The sequence below is a fragment of the Oreochromis niloticus genome, linkage group LG20 (assembly GCF_001858045.2).
Source record: "Oreochromis niloticus isolate F11D_XX linkage group LG20, O_niloticus_UMD_NMBU, whole genome shotgun sequence".
Lineage (NCBI taxonomy): Eukaryota > Metazoa > Chordata > Actinopteri > Cichliformes > Cichlidae > Oreochromis > Oreochromis niloticus.
This window is the reverse complement of record NC_031984.2, coordinates 18,591,290-18,616,521: the sequence shown is the minus strand read 5'-3', so window position 1 is coordinate 18,616,521 and position 25,232 is coordinate 18,591,290. Positions and strand designations below refer to the sequence as shown.

At 41.7% G+C, this 25,232-nt stretch overlaps 1 protein-coding gene across 11 annotated transcripts in view; it reads right to left on the bottom strand.

The window, feature by feature from the left end:
• Positions 1 to 25,232, bottom strand: part of nav1a (neuron navigator 1a) — a 96,651-nt gene that overhangs the window by 33,666 nt on the left and 37,753 nt on the right. For all 11 annotated transcript variants that reach the window (XM_025901475.1, XM_025901480.1, XM_019349590.2 and 8 more), the window contains 2 exons: positions 18,771 to 18,873; positions 16,855 to 17,181 (listed from right to left, as the gene is read on the bottom strand). In XM_025901475.1, the coding sequence (XP_025757260.1) occupies positions 16,855 to 17,181; positions 18,771 to 18,873 (430 nt within the window). The remainder of the gene's footprint in view (positions 1 to 16,854; positions 17,182 to 18,770; positions 18,874 to 25,232) is intronic.

Sequence of the window (25,232 nt, the reverse complement as noted above, 5' to 3'; positions counted from 1 at the left end):
CACCTATTAAAACACACACACACTGTTAAGGGAACAGACCTGTCATTGTAAAACCTACGTCTGAAAAAAGTTGGGACGTTGTGTGAAAAGTCAATAAAACAAAACTTTATGATCAACAGATTATTTAACCCTGTCTTTAATGAAAATAAGACCAATTTAACAAGTCTAGCACTGAAACCTTAATTTGAACTTGATGCCAGCTTAAAAAGGGTGATGTTTACTAATGTGCTGAACTATTTCTTCTTCAGTAACAATTGTGGTCATTTCAGTAACAAAATACTTCCTCGTTGTTGCTTGACACATGATTTCAGATTTTGACTTGTTAGGGGGAGCATGGAGGAGTGGTGGTTAGCACTGAGGTGTCACTGGAAAAAGGTCAGGGGTTTTTAATGTTTTCTGGATAGATTTGTTAGGCAACAGGTCTATATTACACTTGGATACAGTGCAGCTTCAACCGATATTGTCTTTCTACAAACTTGCAGCATCCTGCTGTATTTAAATTTTAGACTGTCACAACGTCTTTAAGAATTAGCTTGTGTGTGCATTTCTAGTGTTCTTGTTTGTGTACTTGCATGTGTGAACACATGTGGTAGTGACCAGCGAGCCTAAAGGCGCACCCTGCAGGAGCCCACGCCTATCACCTGCTGTCAACTTATAGCACACACACACACTCCGGTCATGCCACTTAAAGTTGTTACAGTGAATTTGGGAGGCATTCCTTGCCCCGCGGGCCACTCTAAACACACACTTCACATTCCAACGAGTGTATTCTGGGGTCCCACTCCCTAATCCTCCAACATATGCAGACGCACATATGCATACCACAGCACGAGTGTGCAGACATACACAGGCATAAAATGACAGTTCCAGAGGTTTCATTAAAACTTTAATTTGCAGCCTCAAGTTCCAGTGCAAGCCAGAGGAACCACCTAACTTTCCACTGAACTCAGAAAAACCCCTGGAAGTTTTAAAATAAGACACTGTGGTTTTTACTCTTCATTATCAGGGAGAAGCGGCATCTTAAAGTTCACGCTCTCCATGTTAGTTATATAGCTCCCCTCTAAGGTGCACATGTTGTCTGGCTATAGGTTCTTCTTTGGCTTTGAAGTAACAGAGGAACTCACTAAACCACAGGAGGGACCACCTCGAGAAAATACAAGGTCTGGTCGTGAACACTGGCTCCTGTGTGTATAATAAAAAAAAGCGTATGTGGATGTCTTACAAGCGCAGGTTACAAGCATCTGTTGTTTCGCTCACAGATCTTTCTAATGACCTGGTAGGCAGGGAAAGTAAACTAATTTTCACATCACGAGTCAGTGGTTGCACGAAAAGACTCAGGTCATGTGTTTTTCTCCTCCTTCATCCGTGCTCCAGGATTTGAAACCACTGCAAATTAGGCCAGTGACTCCGTGAACGGTGAAGAAACTACAGTTTCTTGATGTTTAAAGTGCCACTGGTTTGTCTGGTTGAATAAGAAGGCCTATATGTGGCCAGAAGGAGAGATTTAAATATTTTGACGAACTCTGGAAATGGAGACACCCTAAAAAAACAATAAGTTTGACATGGATGGACCTGTTTGTGTATTTAACAGTATTAAGTTCTGTTCATACACTATGATTCACGAGGGTGTAAGGCAGTTGTTGCATCTCAGTCATCTAGTTTTGAGTCAGCAAAGCGTGTTTCCAAAACAACTTAATCCACCTTGCGTAATAGAGTCCCTAAATCCAGGAATCACAAAGAAATTGTTTGTGTGGAATGAAAACGGGGCTGTTTGAAAGCAAAAGTCGCAAACTTCCTATAGTATGTGTCATATAGCATAAATGCTCTTGATAGGAACATAAATGAAAAATATTCTTAAATAAGAGCCTGAGCGATTTATCAGCGTCCCAATATTATTGTCCGGCATTAGCTAGCTACAGACCTATCAGTATCGGCTTTTATACCAGCAGATGAATGAAAACTGAAAAAGTAAAGAAGAAGGAAAAAACACCTTTCGACGATGTCACGAGTGCTGACATTGCATACTCTGTCCATCACAAGGCTCTCAGCAACTTTCCTGTTGACAGCATGTGTTTAGAACACCACATACACAACAACAGCTGATCCAAGTAGGTCAGGCAGAACGTAAATGAGTAAATAAATAGCTCAACATAGCAAATTTTAGATTAACTTATTTATGCTTTGTATGCTTGAAAAAAAAAAAAAAGATGTCGTCCAATATATGGGACTTTCTAAACTCACCAAATATTACTTTTAGACTTAAAAATCCTGTATCCGTTGGGCTCTTCTATATAAATTTGAAATATATAGGGATTTCCATTAGCACGGTAACTTTGCAGTTCTCTTCCTGCCTGTAGTTGTAAATGAAATCTTTACAGATATCATTTTTAATTACTACTTCGTACCTCTAAGGTGTGGATCATACTTGGTTTCAGAAATAGAGACAGAAGCAGACGTCAGGGACATGAGGTTGTTCTTAGTACACTACTTTTTAGTGTACTTTGACTGCAGAGTGAGGAAGCAAGCATAAATCAGTTCCCCTGTAATGTGGTTGCTGTCCGTACAAGTCTACACGTTTACTGCATAGAGCCCAGCATAGCACCTCTGATGATGGCATTTATGTCAGTCAGATCCCAACGCACTGACAGATGTGGAAAGTGTACCACTGAGTCAATGAAGCAGTTGGGACTCTTAACTCTTAAAGCCCTTGACCAGTTATACGTGCTGCTTTGCCAGTGACTGGACTACCCTCCTACAGCTAACTGACATCAGCTATGGCAAGAGCCTGATCTGCATCACAGTGACATATGTTCCATTTTTATTTGATTATAAGAAACTGGGAGGATTTCAGAGTGATGCGCACTAAAGAGTGAAATCACTAGTATGGAAATGAGTTATTTGGCTGAGTTTGAGAACCAGTGGGTGAGACATGCTGAGAAGGCTATTTGTATAGTTTTCAGATGACACCACACTCAAAAACACACAAAGTGACACTAAGTTGATGTTGGATTGACTTCAATATGACTAACAGAGTTGAGCAAATCTTTGTGTTGGCCAGAAGTGGTCAGCTAATGGTGCATGTTTAATGTTTGTCCACACACACACACACACACTGACGCCCACACCCTGGCATATACATACTTGGACTCACACTCTCACTAACACCGTCTCTGGCATCAATCATACAGTTTGGTGATTGCCTGAAAGCTTTAAGTGCGTTCCTGTCAGTTTCTATGTATTTGTAGGTTTATCATTCTTTTGACAGCCAGTCTGTTTAAGCATGCGTGCCCAAGTCAAACACACAGACAAAACCTACTAGATGGTCCAGTGGGACAGTGTGTCTGTGTGTCTGAATGATGAACGCATTTGTGTCTGTTATGTGCGCAACTAAAGTCACTCTAATGCTCTAATGGGTTTGCATAAAGGTTCAATAGGAGCTCTGGGGGTCAACTGACCAAAAAGAGCAAAGTCGACCTCCATTACCCCCCCACCATCACTCACAGCCACACAAATAGAATCAATACCATCAGAGCATCTTGGCTAATGTGTCTGTGATTTAAGTCAACTTCAGAGTTGTTGTTGTTATTATTACAAATATGTAGCATTTTCAATAAGAGCATCTCTCTCCACATTTCTTTATTCACCATTAACAGCCTGCAGCTATCAAGTGGCCTATATTAGCCCACACATTCAGACATAGTCTAAGCGAATTCTCACATGGCGTGGGCATAAAGATGATATGGAGGAGGCTAGTTGATTTTCACCCAATCACAGAAGATACACCGAGAAAGCTTCGGCTGAGAATGTAGGTCAGCTGTTCTGTAGAATGCGGTCCAGTCCCGCAGCGGATCAATACGAACACACCCACTCACATACACGCACAGGCTACCTGCCACTGCTGAGTGACTGAGCCACAGAACACCATCAAGCAACTGTCATCGCATCCACAATGAAACAACAGACCGCAAAATGCAGACACTTAAGGCCAACACGCACTTCACGCGCGTGCACAGTTATGCTGCATTCACATCCACTCTTAAGCACTCTAATTAGCTGATTTGCAGCAGGTTTTCCTCAGATATGGATTCCATTCAGGCTGCAGAGTCTGCTTCTTGTAATCAGTTGGTCTACGAGCAGCAACAATAAAAGACAGTGCTGATTCAACATATGTTGGCTTTGCGCATTGAGCTCTGCCTATAAACGGCATGGTAAAGAGGCAGCTCCATCTATACGGGGATCAAAGCCCTTTCTTTACTAGGTGTCTAGACTGATACATACCATCCCACAACAGCCCCGGCACACGCTATTCACCACACTGAAACGTGTCACCATGCAGCTGTTGGACTTTTATCAATGAGACATGCTGCCGATTTTTACGCACAGGCTCCGCCGGAGCCTCTGCAGCACATTTGCTACGACCGAGCACCGCCAGTTTGTGTCATTAACGAACAAACACAACCGCACATATGTGTGTCAATTAGCTTCTCATCCGGCATCCCCACTAGTCACATGCAGGTTCTATTCTCATTTATTACCTTGACAGAAAGTGCATTGTCCTCCCTGCGCGCTGCGGAGCCGGGAGCTGCAGCATTTTCCCGTGTAGCACGCGTCCGCTCATTCTACAACGGTCCAGCTTTCAAGCCGCTTTGTTCCCGTTAAACATATCCCGCTGCCAGAGCTCTGAGGCCAAAGAGAAAGAGAATCCACCCGGTGCTTTCCGCAGCTCTGATAACCAGGGAACCGCCTGTAAGAGTCAGCAGCGTTGACTGACTGACCCACTCCCGCAGTGCTTCCACTCACAGACACACACACTCCCCCTCATGGAGGGAGGGAGGCACGGAAGGCAGGCAACACACCCAATTCCTCCTCCTCCGGCCCGTTTCACTGATCGCGACCAGCTGCACGTTTTCCAAAAAAGCGCAGAGGTTTAAACACGCACTGAGCCATGGGACAACCACGGAGCCATCAAATTCTCCGAAGCCACACGAAAAAGACGTTTTCACACTCTTCAAAACTCTAATCAGCGCACAATACACAAACCCTTGACTCCGGTCTAACAGCAAGTCTCTGCTCCACTGAACACTGAATTTATTTTCGTCTTCTAACAGCAAATGTCAGTGGAAAAAGTCTTTACCTTCAGTACCAGTAACACAAAATAAAAATTTCCACTACACTGCACTGAGCCGCTGGACTCTATAACACGTATTTACCAGATTTCTTCACAGCTGAAAGCACATGGTCTTATCCTTTGGGATATGATTTTGTAGGCTACTTCCAATGAAAACCCCAGAACTGTATTCTAAATCCTGACGCACTAATGTAGGATTGACTTAGTACCTCTTGGCACCCCACTTGGCTGTAACACAAATATTTTATAGATGCGTTATAGAACATCAATTGCCTGGGGTATGTATGTCTTCTACAGCAGAATTTGGTTTGACAGCTCTTTGGCTTTCTTTTTTTTTCCTTTTTTTTCCTTTTAGCTCTTTACATGATCAAAAAGACACTTGTTTGCACAAAGTGCATAACTGAATGAGCTCTGAGGCCAAAGAGTCTATGTTTCTATTGTAGCACAGTGTGTTTTTGCTATTGGAGACTTTCGGAGCAATAGACTTGTATCGTGTATCCACTCCCCTGGAGCCTTGCCCCCCTCACAACATCCAGTGGTGTTTAAACACTTTAAATACTGAGTGGACCCCAGTGAATAGATCTGTCTGTCTGCTGTTCAATAAGTGAAAGAAGGGCAAACAGGAGAGAGACAGTCAGAGGAGGGTGAAATGAAGACAATTAACAGCATAATTTCAGTAAAATCAGGAGACTGAAAATGTGTGAGAGGCACAGAAAGAAAGACGAGAGTTAGAAATAAAGAGGAAAATCACAACACAGGGATAAAGAGAGAGAGGGAGAAAGCAAGAGATCATTAACACCCTGTTTTTAAGTGCAGCAGGAACAACGACAGGATTCTTCAGGGTTCTGCTCGCCCGTCCCATGCAGGGCCAGGTGGGCACACAGTGTTTGTGTGTGTTGCAGAATGTGACTGGCATGCTGGACTGCAGGTGTGTGAAGCCGCTGCCATCGTCGTTGCCTAGCGTTACTAATATAGAGAAAGGAAAACAGTTGCTATGTGCGCACACACACATGCACACAAAAGCACAACACTACTCCCACATTCAGCATTTGCTTTTATTTATGTCAGCTCTCATCCGAGTTTCTGGAAGGGTTACTTGGACAGCTCTCAGTGTCCGTCTGGCCAGCTTTTACTTCAACCACTGACTCATGTCCAGACATGCCCTCCGTCTCCCCCTGTGTTTATTTGCCTTTACTCATCAAAGACAGTCTCTCTCTCTCTCTCTCTCTCTCCCTCTCTCTTTTTTCCTTTTTTTCTTACTGCTACCCCCCTTTCACCCACCATCTAAGAGCGCAGTGCTTGTTTTCAAGTTTTCAAGACCCTGTGTGTCTGTGTTGGTGCAGTAGGCCTGTATAATTAGGTAGTGATGCAACTATGTAATGACAGTGTACAGACAGGGTCATCCATACGACCCTGGGAACTGGTCACTCCCCTCCTGATGAAAGAGACAACAGACCTGGGAAAACTCATCCCCCTTATCAGTGCAGGAACACACACGGACACTGTGTATATCCATGTGCTGGGCTGTTGTATGTTTCCATGTGAAAACAGACAACTCTTGCTAAGCAATGTAATGAATATAAACAAACATTTTTTTTAAATCCCTCACACACTTTGATCATACTGAAAAACTCATTTTTCTTACATTATACAGAGATTTCTCTATTACCTTATTTCAGTTTTAGTTGTCTGCTTTCTCACTCCTACCTGGCTTTATATTTCTCTGTCTGCACTCAAAAACACATCTATATGTAATTATTGCCTTGCCAGCTTTCTTTTAAATGTTGAGTGTCATTTTAAATGTCTCTAGCATGCGTTTAAGGAATTTAAAAGCACTGAGTCGTTCTCAATGAGCTTCATACAATGAACTAAGAGGCCTAAAGCCCCTTTCAAGTATGACACACAGTAGATAACAAAACTGGCTCCATCATCCTTTAAAAGTGACTTCCTACTCTTATTTAGACACGGGACACATTTACACCTACGGTGATGGAGAGGTCCATGATTTTTGGCATATGCACAAAACACTGGTCGTATTTGTGGCATCGTTGCCTCCACTTATGATTAACCGTGTATTTGAATGTTTAGTTCTCTCCTCCCATTTTTACTAAGAGTGGTGATTTTTTTTGTGATATTTTGTGTGTTTATGCTGCATGGCGTATAACGTTAAGTAGAGCTGCCTGTCACCACCCCTTGCAAGTAAGCTTACATGCTCAAAATGCACCGTACAGCAAATTGGCAAAAGATTTGGTGAGGTTAAAGAAAGATGGAAGAGAGACAGAGTGCAACTGTAAGCCTGTGCATGCCTAGCTGCTAAGGTAATGCATGCAGTACAGACTGGTACCGCGATGAAAGTGATATAAAAAAGTTTCGAGATCTGACCTAGCAAGACTGTTGTAGCAACTCTTCCTGGAAAGTAACCTGGGACCTGACATGAGACAAGCTCAGATAGAGTTAGATGTGAAGTGGGTAACCTTCAGTTTGAAATACAATCTCACCACAAGGTCCATGGGCAGCGGTTTAGGAGCTTTTGATTTTAAACTCTTTTATAAACATATATGAATATCAAGTCTGATATTTGAACTGTTCTCTGAAACATTTAGTTTGTACTGAGATTGCGTGCTACTTTGTGTGGATGTAGCTTAAGAGTGGTGCAGTATTCCTGCAGTCTGCAGTGTTTTCCTGGTCATAGACTAAGTCCTATATACTGTTCATATTTAGACATATTAGACAAATTAATAACCAATACCTTTTATACCAACCTGCAAAAAGTCTGTACACTGGTTAGAACTCTATTAACTCACAGTTAACCAACAGAGTGCATTTCCCAGGCTGAAAAGGCACTCTTGTGCTTAACTGTTGGACCTTCCATGTCAAGGCCACCAAAAGAACCTTATTAGGCACCTGCTTGGAGAGGATGCTATTCCTGACTTCAAAGATGCTTTCCCTCTTAAGAGACAAAAAAGGAAAAAAAGGAAACGAGGTGGGGAAGAAAAAAAGAAATCCTAAAGAATTCAAACGCTGCTCGAGACATTTGTGCAGCCAGTTTAGCCCGAGTCTGCTAATGAGGGTATGTTCAGTACCAGGAGAAGTGGTGCGTGCTTGAAAAGAGATTAAGATATGGTGTAATGAAGTGAACAGGAAGGGAAAATGATGGCAGGAGGGCAAAAAGAAAAGTGTGTGACTAACATCGAAACAGCCCCAGAGAATAACACGGTAGGAGTCAATGGGAGGGAAGCAAGGCTAATTCTTATGCGCATTACCAACCCCCGTCACACCCTGCTGTTACACTTCCAAGACTTGGCTTTACTGCATATATCGCAAGTATGCGTGTGAGAGTGAGACTGCACTTGTAGCGTAGGTCTGAGACCGAAAAGCTCTCAATAAGCTTAACCGTGCATTTTCATTTACCCCCAATAGATGAACCCAGCGTGATCTTTACAGGCTCTGTGGATGTAAAGGGAGGACATGAATGAGTTAGATAAAGGTTAGCAAGAGGGTGTGCGCTCATGAGTGTGTGTGTGTGTGTGTGGATGGAGGGGAGATGGAGGAGGGGACTGGGGGGTTACTGTGGGAACCAATCTTCTCAGGAATGAACCTGACAATTTCCTCAAACATTTTTTATTTTAAATAACAGAAACCACTCATTTGGAAGTTATGAAAGGGGAACAACATTTCGCAACAAACTGTTTAAAGTTTCCGATGTCTCATGTTTAATACTGTCATTCCAAATGTAATGAAAGTGAATGGATTTTTTTCCATATGCTGCTTACAGCATTAAAAAAAAACCTACAAGTTTTAAGCAAAAACAAAATTCTACTGTTATTTCTGTTTCCATAAACAGTATCCTTGTTACTTCCTTCTTACTGTGATGTTCCACAGAATATACCACCAACAGCTGAGGGCAAAATGGAAACAGCAGCAGGAAAAAATAGAAAGTCTACAGGACCAGCTATACTAACTATAAGCTTAACTGGCAAGAATTTGTATAGCAGACAAAAGTGGCAGACCACCTGGGATTCCTACTTTCATGCTGTTGATCCTAAAAATCAGTTTACATGTTCCTGTTGAACTCATCACTAGACTTCAGAAAAAGAAATTTAAAAAAAAACACACAAGAAAATTCTTCCCATTAACATCTGCTAGTTATTATTGTGATAATACAAGGAAAAAATGATTCTGAATAATTACTGCTGGTCATTTAACACAATATTTCAATGCAGTGACCACCATAGTCTCCAACGCGTTGGAGTTGAGCAATAGGTTTTCTATTAAAAATGTTGCCAAAAAGTCAGAAAAGCAATGATATATTGCCGGGTTAAGTGGTTTAAAGTCGGCTGCTGTTGTTTTAGTATCATGTTCACTGCTTTCAGGTCACTTGCCTCTTTTCATCTCTTCTGTAGGCCGGGTGTGACTATGTCGTAAGAAAAAAAAGGAAAAGTGAATTTAAAACACCTCCAGGAAGAGTGGGATTCATCTCTTTCCTTAAAGGAAATGGAGTGGAATTGGTCAATGGGTGAAGCCGTGACACTTTGACCTCTGTAAGTTAAGCCGAACGACTCACGCACAAACTCTGTTCTCGTCATTTGCTTATACTGTTGTCATGGTAACGCATCCCTCTGAACTATGTGGGGGTCCTACACACTCACACATACACACCCACACAGGCCATCATAACCCCCTTATCCACACCCCCTTGTCCTTGCAGACTGCTGACCAAGTCCTTCACTTCTCTTTTGCTTTTCCGAACCCTGCCATAAGAGGAAGCAAAGGATTATGAGGGATTTTGCCATCGCATCTCCATAGGGGTTTACCAAGCCTCAGCATGGGGGGGTGGTGGTCCAGGCAACAGTAGCTCTGACAGTGGTTTTTGGAGTTTGCTTGGGTGGAGGGTTGAAAAAGGGAATTTGCACAGCATGGCTGGAACGTATCTAGATGCACCTTGTTTTTTTCTTTGAGTCACTGACTTTCCCAAAGTTTTTTGTTTTGTTTTTTTCTCTCAGGGAGAATGTGAGAATAATCTGGGCGATGTAAGAGTAGTTCCCAGGATCCAATCCAGAACATGTGTTTGTTGCTCAACAGTATGTTTCACAATAATGAAATGGCAAGTAGTCAAACTAAACATATCCACAGAGACCAGCAGGAGTACAAGTCCAGCATTCGTGCAACAACTGACGGCAGCCTAGCTGAACATTAATACCAGCATATGTGTGTAATTGTACATGGATATGAGTAAATGTGCGAGAACAGAAAAGGTGAAAGTGATGGGAAAAAAAGAAGAAAAAAAAAAAAGGTCAAAGCAAATACTTTGAGCACCGGTTAAACTCAGGGCAGATGAACTGACAGCTATGCTCATTCATTCAGTTTGTGCTTTGTTTGTTTAGTCTTAAAGGAAACAATGTCGCATAATGTAGAGCAATAAAAAGGTTAATGATAAAACCGTGAGGGTCAAACAGCCTCAGAGTACAAAAAAAGTTAAGGGCATTGTTTGCATCGAAACAGGAGGTGTCGGGGGGGTTCTAGGCCTGCAAATCCCTCATGAAGCTCCATATGTTACTCTCTGCTAATTCTTTTAATGTGTTTGCGGGTTGGTGTGTGTCTGTCTCTTTCTATGTGTGCATATGATTAGATGTGTGGGTGGATGCTTATTTGTCCCATATTAACAGACAAACAGATTAATGTCATTATTGTTTGTCAGCAATCTCCTGCTGTTACAGCTGGAGGTGGTTACATCACCCCTTAGAAAAATAGTCCAGCAGATGCACAATGCAGCTAAATGCAAATTCAGCTAGATGTGACTTAAATATAATTATCCTGTACAGTAAAGTGTGGCTTTTGTGGTTAGAAATCTCCATACGACTCTGTTTATGTATCCTCAAGCGATAATGGCAAAATGGCTGCGATTAATTAATAAATGGTGTTTTTGCCCGTCTCTGTGTGTGTTCTCCGTGGGAGTTCTCGCTAGTGTTTTGGCCGCACGTGCTGGAACAAAAGAAAGTCCCCTCCGTAATGACAGAAAAAGTAATTGATTACACGCCACGCTGAGCAAACAGAGCCAAAGGAGCATGGCACAGAGGCAGAGAGGCCAAGAGAGAAGTAGGTAGTGTAAGACAGAGCGCACGCCCCGTCAACCTCCTCAGCCACACCTCAATCTGCCTCTCATCAACTTTTCATGTGAATCTGCCTCTGACACACAACACCATACCCAATACTGATGTATAAGTGCACAAACACACGCATCTGTACCCTGTAACGTTCTCATACTGGGGATCACTATCCAATTCAGGAGACACCGATATAATGGCTAAATATATGAACACATATTGGCAAATAGGGGACAGCATTTACCGAGATCTGCAGGCGATATTTGTCAATTCTGTGATGAGTAAATGTTCATAAAATATGCAAACAGGCTTAGATTTCTTTGTTTCTCTGGAAAAAACAGTCTGTTTTTTTCTTTTACAAAACAGACTGAAATATTTACTGTTGGCATCAGCTATTGGTCAAAATGTCCATCAGCATCAGCCTAAATATGTTCGATCCACAGTTCCTAATTCCTTAGTCAATAATTCATTCATTTATGTAAACTATGAAAAGCAAACAGGCAGGAAAAATTGTGGGATACACTTCCAACATTTCCAACAAGTATCAAGTCGACATTCATAATTTCTTGACACTTTTACTATCGACTCATGGCTGTTCAGCTTAAAATCCTTCAGTCTTGAGTTTAAACACATACTTCAGTACAATTAACAGAATATCAACAAGTAATTACAATATTATATTTATGCAAATGTGACTTAACTTCACTGTGATAAATACTATAACTTTGAGGCATCATCTTTAAAACTCCAGAGAAGGCCTCAAAACTTGCCTTAAAAGCCACTCAAGTCTCTTTTCTTTAAATTCTTCTGACCATACATGCATCTCACCTTTAACATCTTCACACAGAAGAGATGTGAACACAACTTTGCTCACGCCCAGAGGGGAAAAAAACCCTTAAAAAGCCATTTAATTGAATGTGTTTTCTCCACGTTTCTCCCACTATATTTCATTTGAATCACACTTGAAGTTATAACAACATTTAGAGTGGGGCAGAGTGCTGTGCTGTGCTGATTTTGGGAGGGGTCTGTAATTGGACCTCAGTGTGAGTCACAGTGTAAGAGTTCTGGGTCTCAGCAATAGGGAAGACCTACATGGCTGAGAGTGAATTAGTAACCTGTGACCCAGGTCAAAACCAGATGCAAGAAAAAGAATTCATGAATCAAAAGGTTCAGGATGTGTCTGTGTATATCTTCATGCAAATACATGTATAGGTGACACGTACTTGTTTTGGCCAGTAGATGGAGTTGGTGACCAACTAAATTGAGCTTGACCTAGTGAAAAAAACCAAAACCAAGAAAAAAACACTGCAATAACATTCACACCCACATAAAGTACACATGTATAGGAGTTTGGAGTACACCCGAGTAACATAGGAGATAAGGATTAGAGGCAATGATAAGGTCTATTGAATTACACAAAAAACGCTTTAGAGCTAGATTTAACTTTACCTCTAAAGCGTCTGTGAGGCCAAACATTTAGTCGCAGTCACAAGGCTAAAGTAACCAGTGATGATATCAAAGCCTATTCCAGGCCTCGTTGGTTTTCAAAACACATTACTTCTCTATTAAAACATTCCTGTTTGTGTTTCACTTCTCTGTACTGCGCTGAAGTGACAGTAAGAGAAACCAGCTCACTGCTGTTGCTTTAGAACGCACGTGGCACTAAATCAAAGCACTTATAGCAGCACGCTCAGACAGAAACGCTTCAGGGAGCTTAGAGTGTGTGTGTGTGTTTGCGTCTGTCCTGCTCCACGATACATGTTTTCATAATTCAGACATTTAGTGCAGTGAGCCAGCCTGTCTCGCGGCGTAACCATGGAGACTATGCGTTTACTAATGGGAGGTCGCTTCCACCCAGAAGCTAAAGTGTCTGCACCCAGCAGGGTGGAAAACAGCACACACTCAACCAGTTGTTAACACGTGAATTTGCGCATGTAGAGCCAATTATCACCACAATTAATGCTGTCCATCACAACAATGTGATGCTCAGACACAGGCGCGCATAGATGCTTTTCATTACAATCACACTGGTCATGTACATATAATCACATGCACACACAAAGAGCAAGTACTAGTTTCTGAGCACAATATCTTAGCTCCAGCTCAAATATTTTCAAATAATTAGCACAGAATTTACCCCATTGCTCTTTGTGGTGTTGGTGCTTCTCTACCCACTGGACTGTTTGCACTTTGATGAATATGTAATGATATTTTTTATGCCTTTAAATGGCAACTTACCTTTGAATATCAAATCTATGAGAGAAGAAAACAAAAAGCTGTTTCTCTTTAATTTAAAAACGACACAAACTCTCAAGCTTGTGTTATTGCCCAATTGTATTTTTTACTTAAATGAATTAAGTAAAAATCAAATAATGAATGCTTCCCATGGCTGTATATATGCAAACATGCTATTGATCTGCATTATTTGTACAAGCATTTTCGTTTATATTTGTACAGGGAAATTGTACAGATTACACAAAGTAAATCACTGCAACAATTAAACAAATCTGAATGACGCCTACATGAGTGGGAGTCCAGGGGAAATACGGGGAGGGGGACTTGGCTCCAGATGTAAGTAGAGGCCCAGGCTTGAAAAGTACAGGAAACAGATAACTGAGTGAAGGGATCATGACTCAGCCTGTGTGTGTGAGTACATGGGATCTGTGCTCAGCCAGGTCCACGTATAGTCACGGTAAACTCGGTATGTGAATGTGACTCATGCCTGTGACTAAAGTGAGCCATAATGAGTCCAGCAGTGAGTCACATGGTTATCTGTACATGTTTATGGCCAAAAATGAGAATTTTGTGACAGAATTTTGTTTCCTCCTGTTTCACTTTCATTTTAAAAAACAAAGAGATGAGAAATACAAAATCCAAACAATGCATAATGTGTTTGTAATACATAATGCATAAGGGGAAATCCTGTGTATTATATATGCAAGGAGGAGATATGTAGTGGGACCTCTGTATGACAGGGGTAGTGTCTGCATGTATAATGGATAAGTAAGTGTAATAACTTTTGGGCTAAGAGGGAGAAATGGAGCACTGGGGCACTCAAAGCTCAAAGGGTGGATGGACCAGCACAGAACAAGACAATTCTGCCCTCTAGTGGTAATATATATATATTAGGTGTGTATTTTAAAACTGCAGCAAGCAAACACCTGTGTATTATACAGGTTACCATATAACGGAGCATTAGACACGACCAGATTGTTGAGTTAACAAGACTTTATAATTTAATTAATTAAATTATATGGGAAAGAAATTATAATTTAATTAATTTATCACAAAAAACAGAAGTGACAACAATTCTGGTAATCATCCTTCAAAATGTCCAACTGCCAAAATAAATTTGCTGGTTCCAGCTTTGATTTGTTGATTTGCTTCATGTTAAAGTTATTTGAAAAAAAGAAGATAAAGATGAACATTTTAGGGCTTCATCCCCTCTGTAGGACTCTTGGTAATACCACTGGGTATTTATTTATGCAGTTATAGAAGCTATTTAAACATGGTCACCAGGACACAATGCATGTACAGAATAGTAGACAGAAAAACTGCTGAAAAGTTCTGATAACTTTTGTTTTAAGAAGCTTTTTTCCCCACTTGAAGTTTTACTCTCACCAACATCCAAAGGATTCCAATTCAGGACTATACAAATTAACCAATTATTTAAAAAAATAATAAAGATTAGTTAATCTCCAGAACCAAAATCTCACTAAACAAATCTTAATCTACATTTGGACAAGAAGTTAGAGTCTATGTGTCAGCACTACCTTTACCCCCTTCCTAGAAACCCGGTGTTTAGTCCAGCTTTAGAGTTTAGAGGACATCTGATACAACCCTGAATCATTACTATTGTATTTCAGTCTTTCACAGTTCTATGTTAAACAGAAGGCACAAACAAAAAGGCTGTTTTTCCCTTTATGTTTGCCTTAGTATGAGTTTGTGAGCCTACTCTGCCACCACTGTCACCTCGGTTTCTCAATCTTTTTTCCTTTGGTCTGCCAACTATTGTTGCTTCTCTTTTAGCCTCCTAACACAAAACATAACATAAACCTGTACAACCACTAATCAGCCATGACCAGATCCACAGTAACGCAATAAAGGGATGTGAACTGTGTCGCAACTGATTTCCTGGTGACTGGGGGTGCATTTTTGCAGTTACTATGGAGATGTCAAATTGTGGCCAGGACAAGCTCCTTTTTTTAAAAAAAGTTTAGTTGGACAAGCTCTGCAGGTTACACCCACACTGCCAGAATCACAGTTTATAAGATAATGTGTTTTTGTTCACGGTGCTTAGAGCTGGCCAGTGAAATGCGACGCTGTGTCTACAGCTGAGTTAAAACTGTTGTGTCATATCTCCTCATAGTGGGGCAAGAGCTGCAAGTTGTCCAAAACTAACCAAGAAAGTCCAGAGAACACAACTTAGGTCATTCTTTAGCAAATCCTCTAAACTTAATTTCTTCTGTTGGTGAATTGTTGGGCGTCTTGTAATTCTGCACGACTGGTAATGGCGTCACCAGGTAACGATCGATAAAAATTTGAGCATAAACAGCAGCTGCCTGGATGGTCACTCCTATGGCGAGTCCATCTAATTCGCATGTCAGAGAAGAAGTACTCGAGTTCATGGAAGAACAACACACAATCTTGTCAGTAATTATATCAGTGCAAAAATCCGAAAGCACTCTCATTAACCTCGATTTGACTGGGATTATTTCACTCTAGTCTAATTGTTTGGCAGATAACAAACGAACATAGCGACCCTCCTCTTATAAACTGCTCAGTATTTGCTGCCACAGAAACATGGGGAACAGCCAGCTGTGGCCTCTAAGGGATTTTTTCTCACATCATAAATACTCTTTTTTTTGTCCAGCTCAATTAGAAAAGAGAAACAAAGTTTCAAATGCATGGACCTCCCCGGGTTAAAGCTGCTACACGACACAACAAACATGCTGATGAACAGTTCTGAAGCTGATGTTTTGTTCTATGATGTGACCTCACCACAAAATTAAATCATTTGTTCCAAGAAATCCATGGCTACTTCAAAACAAAAACTATTCTGACCATGACAAGCTCTGGCTGCGCTCTCATTGGCTAGGCAGGTTTAGTGACCAGTTTTCCAAAGACATTTGCATTCTTGCTTTGCCAGCAGGTTATGGTGAGCCAGCGTCGTTAAGGGTCCTCCACATGGAAACCTGCTGGTGAAGCCAGTGGGCTTACAGCTGAATGACAGGATGATCTCTGTGAGGGGGCTCCATAGTGCTGACATCATTTTCGGACTTTGCCTTAGGGCTGCTTTCTGACTATAGCAGAGCCAACTGCACGAGGGGGGCTACAGCTGACAATGTCATGGCAGACACTATGAAAGAGGGCTTGTGATTCATTACAGATGGGCTCATCAAGACTTTGTTGTCCTGACAAACCACTAACTGCAGTCCTGACTGTCTGTGGCTCTAGGATTGTAACAACTGGCAGGTGGCAGGATTCACCTCGCAAAAAATGCTAAGACCATTAATGTGTCCTGTTTTCTTATTTCGTTTACCAAAAGGTCTCAGGGGTGAGACCTTTTGGTACTTATATAGCTTTCCATGTGCTTTCCAGAAAAAGAAAAAAATAACTCACCCATTGCCCAGATCATCAATATCATCATCTTCTTCATCATCTTCGTTTGGGCTCTTCCCGCCGAGGTCGCTGTCGCTGAGGTAATCTCCCTTCAGGAGGGTCGGGTCGGAGTCGTCCAGTGATTCGATAAGTTGGATACGAGATGTGTGGCTGATCCTGAGGGGCACTTCTGAGTGGGCGTTACCCGTGGACGGAGCATCACCAGCTTGGAGACGGGGGCTAGCTTGACCCTGGCGCCATGACAGCGGAGAGGAACGATTTGACAGACTGGAAACTGAGAAGGCAGCGGCTTCATCGCTGTCGTAGCACATAGTCCCCTCTGCACAGCTGTGGAAAGACAGAAAAAACTGTTTTTAGGTGATGAAAACAATTATTCACAGCTAAATTTTTAACAGACAGGAAATGAATCTCTGTATTTCATTTCCTCTTCGATTTCAATCAATCTCTCCCCACCCTGTATCCTCCTCTCTCAGTGGAACATCACGATTTAAAAAGCATGCACGAGCTGAGATGTGTATGTTTGCATATATGCATACATGCAAGCTATATGTGAGTTGCATGTGTTTTCACATTCCTTTGTGTTGCTCTATGCTCCACATACATATGTGCCTACTTTATGCTGGCATATATTTGTATAAATGTGTATAAAGTGCATAAATGTCAACATAACTAAAATCACAACTGCATGCATTTCCTGTTCCAAGCCAGGGCAGCACATCGACGCTTAGCGTCTGCACTGACAGTGATGAGAATTAGCATATTAAAAGTTGCTAGCTCTCAAACTGTGTGACAGCACATGCATTTGCTTGCTACATTAAAATTAATCCTCTCTGCATGATACAGAACAAAGCGGAACCAGCCAATAATAAAGACAGTTTTAAAACTACTAATGTTAAACAGGCAGAAAGGAAGTGGAGCAGTGCCCACACAGATTTTCACAGGCTTTTTATTTGTTATGTTTATTCAGTATATCAAGTAAAATATGTGTAAAGAAAACAATTTGCGTGCTCACTAATCCGCTTGTTTTATTCATACAAATGTTCCCTCCTAACTACCCTTTATTCACCGGATATGTGACATCACGCTCATGCGTGAATCTTCCATTTTTGGGATAACAGGGAGTGATTCAAGGTTATTACAGTGAAATAAAAATATGAATGGCAAAGGAAATGTATTCCAGCAGGGAACCATCTGCTGATTTACTCTTCATGAAGGGAGACTCCCACTGAGGGACAGATATAGGACACATAGCAGGAGACTCATGGACAGGCGGACGGAAGGGAAGCTCTCAAGGACAAAGTGTGGGGATATGGCGAACTCAACTAGAACCCAGCCCAGGAAACAGAGGAAGCACCCGTGCAATTAATCGGAGCATCATTGCTTGTCTTCTTGTGTGTATAAATGTGAGTCGTGAGTGTGCATTGGAAGGGTTTGCTTTGAAGCCAGCTTTGAGCTAATCCTGCTTCTCTCCCATATCAACCAACTCAAAGAGAGCAAAGAGGAGGTGGAAAATTACACACTAACTTACTCACAATACCGATCTTGATCTTAGAGCCTTCATGCAACCAGCACACCCCAAAACACAGCCGACAAAGTCACTAATAAGCCGCCCATCCTAACTGTTACTATTTTTTACCCTGACCTGCTTTTTTTCTTTTCCTTTGTTTTGGGTTTTGGAAACTGGTTTGTCTGCATGCAGTTTGTTCCAAAGTAATACTTTTCTGCAATGCAGTACCAACCAACATATTACTTTATTAAATTTGGCAATCAGATCACAGACACTAATCAAAAATGATGTTGTTACTTGCATTAATGAGTTCTTCACCTGCACAATGAGCCTTTTTCCGGCATCTGTGCTACTATCAGTTATTTTCAGTTCATGTGAAGAGAGGAGAAACAACCCTAACACTGCTGACCTGTGGCTGAGCTGCACCCCTCTCAGGCTGGTCATGGTTTCCTCCAGGTTCTGTCGAAGGTCCAGAACATTCTGCACCGTCCTTTTCCTCTGGGACTCTGGGTCTGCAGGGGGTACACACACGAGTGATATTAACCAAAAAAAATTGTCATGCTGGAAGCTTAAAAATGTCCTGTGCCTCGGAACAGGGGCTCAACGAATACAGATGCACAATAAAATATTACTTGAAACCCAATCAGTGAAGTTTTTCTATATTAGAAATGCTTGCGGTTGACCATATAGGTTAATAATCATTCAATGTTCAATTCATCCACCCAGTGGCCAATATCTAGGATTGTATGTAATAATGAAAACAAAGCCAGAAAAAAATTCTACAACCATGGACTTAAATGGTGAAACTAGAAGGACTCCCAGATAAGAGAATGCAGTGGTAATCAAGGCAGTGTAAGCAGGTTTATTTTTTTCCCCAGATGGTAGAGGAGCAAAATAAATTAAATATGATGCAGACAGACGAAACAACAGGAGGAGGCCTTTAAACCCACACAGATCTAACACAATGCCCTGGTGTTTGCTTATTTCATAGTGCCTCCTTGCCCTCTACTTGTTCACTGCCAGAATAAATCAAAAGCCTTTTACACTTCAACCTATCAAGGGACAAACTGACATTTGTCTCACCCCTTCCTAATATGCTATAATCTACTCAGATTAGGCCACGTGGCTTCATGCTGAGTGGTGTAGCCACACTGCTGTTTTATACGCGTGTATGTGCCGTATGTGTTTATGTGTGTGTGTGAGATTGCAAGTAAAACTGGCTGAAAATTCTTAATATATCAATGCAGATATCCAGTATTTATGCTTAGGAATTTACTACTTATAAATTGAACCTAATTTTACTCAAAATGTGTCAAACTGCTTCCACTTTTACTCCATCTCATGTAGACAGAAACAAAGACGCCTCACTGGCTTTGACCCCTGCTCCCTCCAACTCCCTGACATGTTTTTGTGTCCGATGAGGAGATGGTAATAAAAGTGTTATGGCGGCAAGATATGGGGCACTCAGTTCACCCCCGAGGTTCAGTTCAATAGACCATTAGATCTGACCAGCTGGCTCCTAAACACGCACAGCAAATGAGGGATAACATCAGATCAGTACATCCATGACTGTCACAGTTGTTCTGGCCGACCAAATGTGTGATATCTACGCTTCACGTGTTCATGTTTATATATGCAGTATATATACATTTTGTTGCAATATATTTAAAGCTGCTTATATTACTGTAGTAGTAGCTTCTTCTCCAGCTGGACTGTTGCATGAAAATTTACAGCAAACGGGGCCTAGCTGTTGAAAATAGCCATACACGTATACACAGACAGACAGCAGGCACTCCTAGGAATCAGTCCAGCTGGTTAGTGAGGAGGTGACGGGGTGGAGAGGTCATGCTAATGAGTGAGGGGGGCTAATTATTAACTGCCACTCTCAACAACAGCTGCAGAATGAACACATGCATTTGTACATTGCGTCTTGTCACGTGCAAACACACTGAGACACAGTGAGAAAAACTTAAAAGTCAGAGCAGATTTATGAAGCTGGATTGATTTTTCTTTTTCCTATAAAGGATGGTCGCATAGACAATTGATTGGAAGGGCCCTGGGGACAGGCAGCTCAATGTGGAGTTGATGAAGTCATTGAGATGCAAACCTTTGCAGCTCACATTCACATACACACACCGACACACTGAGAAAGTTTAATCACAAAAAGAATAATCACAAAAATAGAAGGGCTTTGTTATGTGGGAGGCACTCGTGTGAAAGGTGTGAGGAAATCCGAGCCGTAAGAAGATACTTTTCATCCTTTAAAATTTTCGTTTTAGGTAATTTGGTCAGACAAAAGGTTTAGCAGGAACAAAGAACCCTTAATACATGCAAACAAAAAAGTCTGAAAGGCTCACGTGTGCGCGCGCACTCACAGACACAAACACACAACTGCAGGCTTTAATTGGGCGATTTTAATTACCCTAAACGTGAGCTTTGTTTAACATTGGCGTCAAATTGATTGGATACGGTCTGTGTTATCGTGTGTATGCGTGAGTGTGTGTGCGTGTGTGTGACTTCCTGTCCTGCCTCTGCCCTGGCCTCGGTGGTCCCAGCTGGCATGTGGGGGGAAGTAGAGGCAGTAGCGTTGAGGGAATTAGGGATGCAAATATCCCTGTCAGGGCTGGCTGCTCCCCAGGGGTGCAGATGAGTTACACTGATTTGGTTTAAACTGAGTGTGTGCGGATCCACCTGCCTCTTCTCGACACACTCGTGAACACGCTCCTGCTCTGAAGAGCCAGCCGAGGCACCTTTCATAATGGCCCACTCAGACGCTTGAAATGAGAGTCAGCAAGTTTGAGCGAGACTGTTATTGTAAGTGCACACACAGGGCAATATCTCCATCTTAATGTGACTCTGCTTTCAGTCAGAGCTCACAAAACAAACTGACAGAAAGACAGACTTCAAAGCAGCTTTCGTATGAAGGAGGAAAGTGAGCAGGCGTTTTATTTTTGGAAGCCATACTCTGCCTACTGCACCACAACAAGAGGACAGATGGTAAGGCAACACAAACGTACAACGATACGCAAAAAAAACCCCACTACCCCCTTTTTTTTTGTTTTTTTCGTCCCGTTGAGTGTGGTCAGGTCACAAGCTTGTTAAAATTAATTTCTGCCCTTTGATTTGTCAGATTTGTTCAGGAGCCACGTTCCTGACCCTTAAAAGCAGCAAAGCCAGATGTTTACACAGTCCTCAGGGCTTCAAGTGGTTTGGATGGAGACTGCTTTCAGCTGCACACAAATATTCAGTGGGTCTGTAGAGCAGTGTACGTAGGACTGACTCAAAATGAATCGCAGTGCCTGTCTTTAGTTCTAATGATAGAGACTGACATTCAGCGCAACAGTGACTCATTTATGGGTTTTCTTTAATAGATTTATAACCGCAGTGGAGGATGAGGAATGAGCTGGTGGGTGAATCCATCTCAACTTTTTGTCTTTTTGATTATATTTTATGAAAATCACAAAGATGAAAAAAAAATGTTGCGAGCTTGAAAAGAAGAGCAGGAGGTAGGAGCGCCGCAGGATGTGATCATTTGATGTGTAGCAGATGCAGTGAGTGAGAAAAGTGAGAAAAAAACTGCTGTCCACTTGGTTTTCTCTCTTGAGTGACTTGACTCCCCTCTCCATTAGAAACAAACAAACTCCCCAAAGATACACTAATGGCTCAGTCCTTGCAGGAGTGCTCTGCTATTTTCTGTGTATGCGCGCGTGTATGTGTGAGTATGTTTGTGTGGCAACATCCCATCCTTCTTTGAAAGTGTGCTTCTGTATAGTGGCTGTAAAATGAGGGTTCATGTATCTGCAGGCACAAGAGTGTGAGGGTGAGTGTGTCTTCACCAGTGAAGGGATTCACTTTTGTGGAATATGAATGAAGGTTTGAGTAATGACTACCATTTCTATTCTTTCCTCCTTCCCTCCGGAGTTCATCTGTCTCTGTCCTGTGCACATGTGTGCACATATGTTATAGCCACTATAACCTTCCTCAGGTCACAAAACGCTTGTCCCGTGATATAGTGGTGCGGTTGAGCGTCACTGGTTTTACACTATAAAATATCTGTACTTACAGCGATGTGTGTACTTCCAGTGGTGGCTTTATGCCTATTTGTGTGCTGCAAAGACAATCATTATAGCATTCCTGACAAGTGACATGCAGAAATCCGACAAACAGGATGCAGATAAAACCTGTGAAGTTTTTTTTTCTCTCTTTTTTTTTTTAGATTTAGGCCATGCTTGCAAAACATGTGAAACAGGTGTGTAAGAGCTTTTCAATCTAATGAGACGGTCATTTATTTTGTATTTTGTTTCCCCTTCTGTTTATTTTTTTGTGAGCTCCGACTCCATTCAGCCTACCGTTACAGCCCTCGGCTGACCCTAGACGGTTTGCAAAACAGGAAGCATTACAACATTCAGCCATTCCTGCACATCTGGACAGGACGGACAAACACATGCTAAATCACCCAAATGTGCTTTCATGCATTCATACACACACACACACACACACACACACACACACACACACACACACACACACACACACACACACAGGCATTTATCTGCTTCACCGGGATGTTGCAACAGGATATTAGAGTCTTTGAAGATCAAGTCTGATATGTGACATGAATGGTTAATGAGCTTGTCAAATCTCAATGTGGTATCTGTGCGTACAAAATTTGAGCAGCTTTCTGACTCAAATGTTGTAACTGACGCACCACAGTAGAACAAGTGTGTCAGTACACATTTGTGTAAGGAACGGAGAAAATCCTGAGAGTCAGTCAGCAGTAGTTCAATAAGCTGACTGAGAAATCCACTTAAAAAAAGTCAGAAATCCATAAGCAGGTGAAGCTTCCATAAGAAGGGCGGAGAGGATGATTAAAACACACGCCTGCAACGGCAGAAAAGTTTGGACATGATGGCTGAAAATCCACGGATTCTATGTTAAACCCTCCAAACTTCTGTCTTCTATCCTGTCCACCAAAACCTGGCTCTCTTAATGTTGACCCAAACACACAAACACACAAACACACTTGGCATATTTTAACCACTGCACTATCTGCTTAAAAAGTCACCACCCTATCCGCTTAGAGAGGAAGATGAGGAAGCTCTGAAAACTTCTCTGAAGTTGCTTAATCTCAGAAAAGAAGGCCGAGACCTTGCCAAGGTGGCCCAGAGAGAACATCTCACCTCTGATTAAAGTTTAAAACACAAAGAGCGAGGGACAGCGTGTGTATTCCTCTGTGCTGAGCTGCACTGGATGGGAGTAAACATGTCTGACTTGCTCTGAGTGTGTGAGGTGCTTTAAAAGTGAAGTAGAAACACACACCTCACATATAAACACACACGGTATTCAGATGAGGCTAAAAAACAATTAGCACCTGGAGAAGTACAATCATCTAGGTCGATGCGTGCATTTGTGTGTGAAGCATAAAAGAAGCCAAATCTAGAACTTATCTTAGCAGGATCTCTTGAGCTTTTGCTTTTATGTCGCACACATTCAAGCAAGCACCCAACAACATATTTATGCACATGCTAAATAATCTAGGCAGTGTGCCAGGGCGGGCCATAATGCATGGCAGTGTTTGGGTGGATTTCTGTTTGACAGAGTTGTTTCCTGTTAAACTTTATTTTTACAGTGTGCTTAAAGCCAGCTGCAGCACATGTGACACAGACACAGACTGTGTGCAGTCCCCCGCACAGTTAATGAGGCGATTGCTGAAACAGTAGAACAGATGACATGTAAGTATCTCCAATAAAATGTTCCAAAAAGCAACACATGAAGTGCACACATGCACACAAATCAAATGATGTCTTGAAGCAAACGAAAGCCAAATGAACCCCAGAGATGGAGGACAGCGACCTCAGTTTGTATAACACTGCAAAATATCCAACAACTGACAAACTTTGTATTCCTCAGCTCTAACTGCATGTATTTACAGGACATTTGGGGTTTCAAGCTTTTTTCCTTCGCTCTCCCACCCAGTTTTTCTTTTGTATTCCCAGCTCTGTTTGTGCCGAGACCGTACAAAATTCAATTTCCAGTTCAAGCCTGTCAATGTCCAAGCTCCCAGAGGAATCAGAGATCTATACATCTAGACTAGATTTTTTAAATTTTACCATAGCTAGGTGATAGAAGTGCTAAAGTGTTTAAAAAGTAACCAACTAATGATTTATGGTTAGTTTGACATGAACTTTGACATATTCAGTTAAACAAATATAGTGGAGGTGTTCTCCTTGTTAGTTTTGCTTTAACCTAGATTACTCACTGGTGCAAGCTAAATGCAATACTGTCGCAACACTCTGCGTGTCTGCGTGTGTGTGTGTGTGTGTGTGTGTGTGTGTGTGTGTGTGCAACTGACACTACTTCCTTAAAGCAGCTAGAACATGCCAGGAGCTGTGACAGGAACAATAGGCACTTTTATCTGAGACTTTTCACAGGAGGAAAACATAAACAGAATAAAAATAGATGAGTACTAAGTATTCCTCATCACAAGGCAAACTGCATTAACTCTTCCTCTGTCTTTATCTTCTGCTCTCTGTCTTTCCCTCACACACAAACACAAATGAAAGAATTCAATATTTTATAACACCTTATAAGATCACTTAAAAAACTAAGACATTTAGATGTTTTTGCCAGTGTTCGGACAGAAACTCATATTAGGTAAATTAAGGGTTAGCGTGAGTGCTCCGATTTGATCAATAAGTACTTAAATCTTTAAAACACCAATACAAATCAAACAAACTACAACCCTGCCACTGTCAGCATGGTACATTACAAATGATATAATGGCATCACTACAATAACTTACTTGTTTTTAAGTGATAGGCAGTGTGTCTGTGTGTTGTTGTGCAACAGCAAATGAGACAAAAACAAAGTG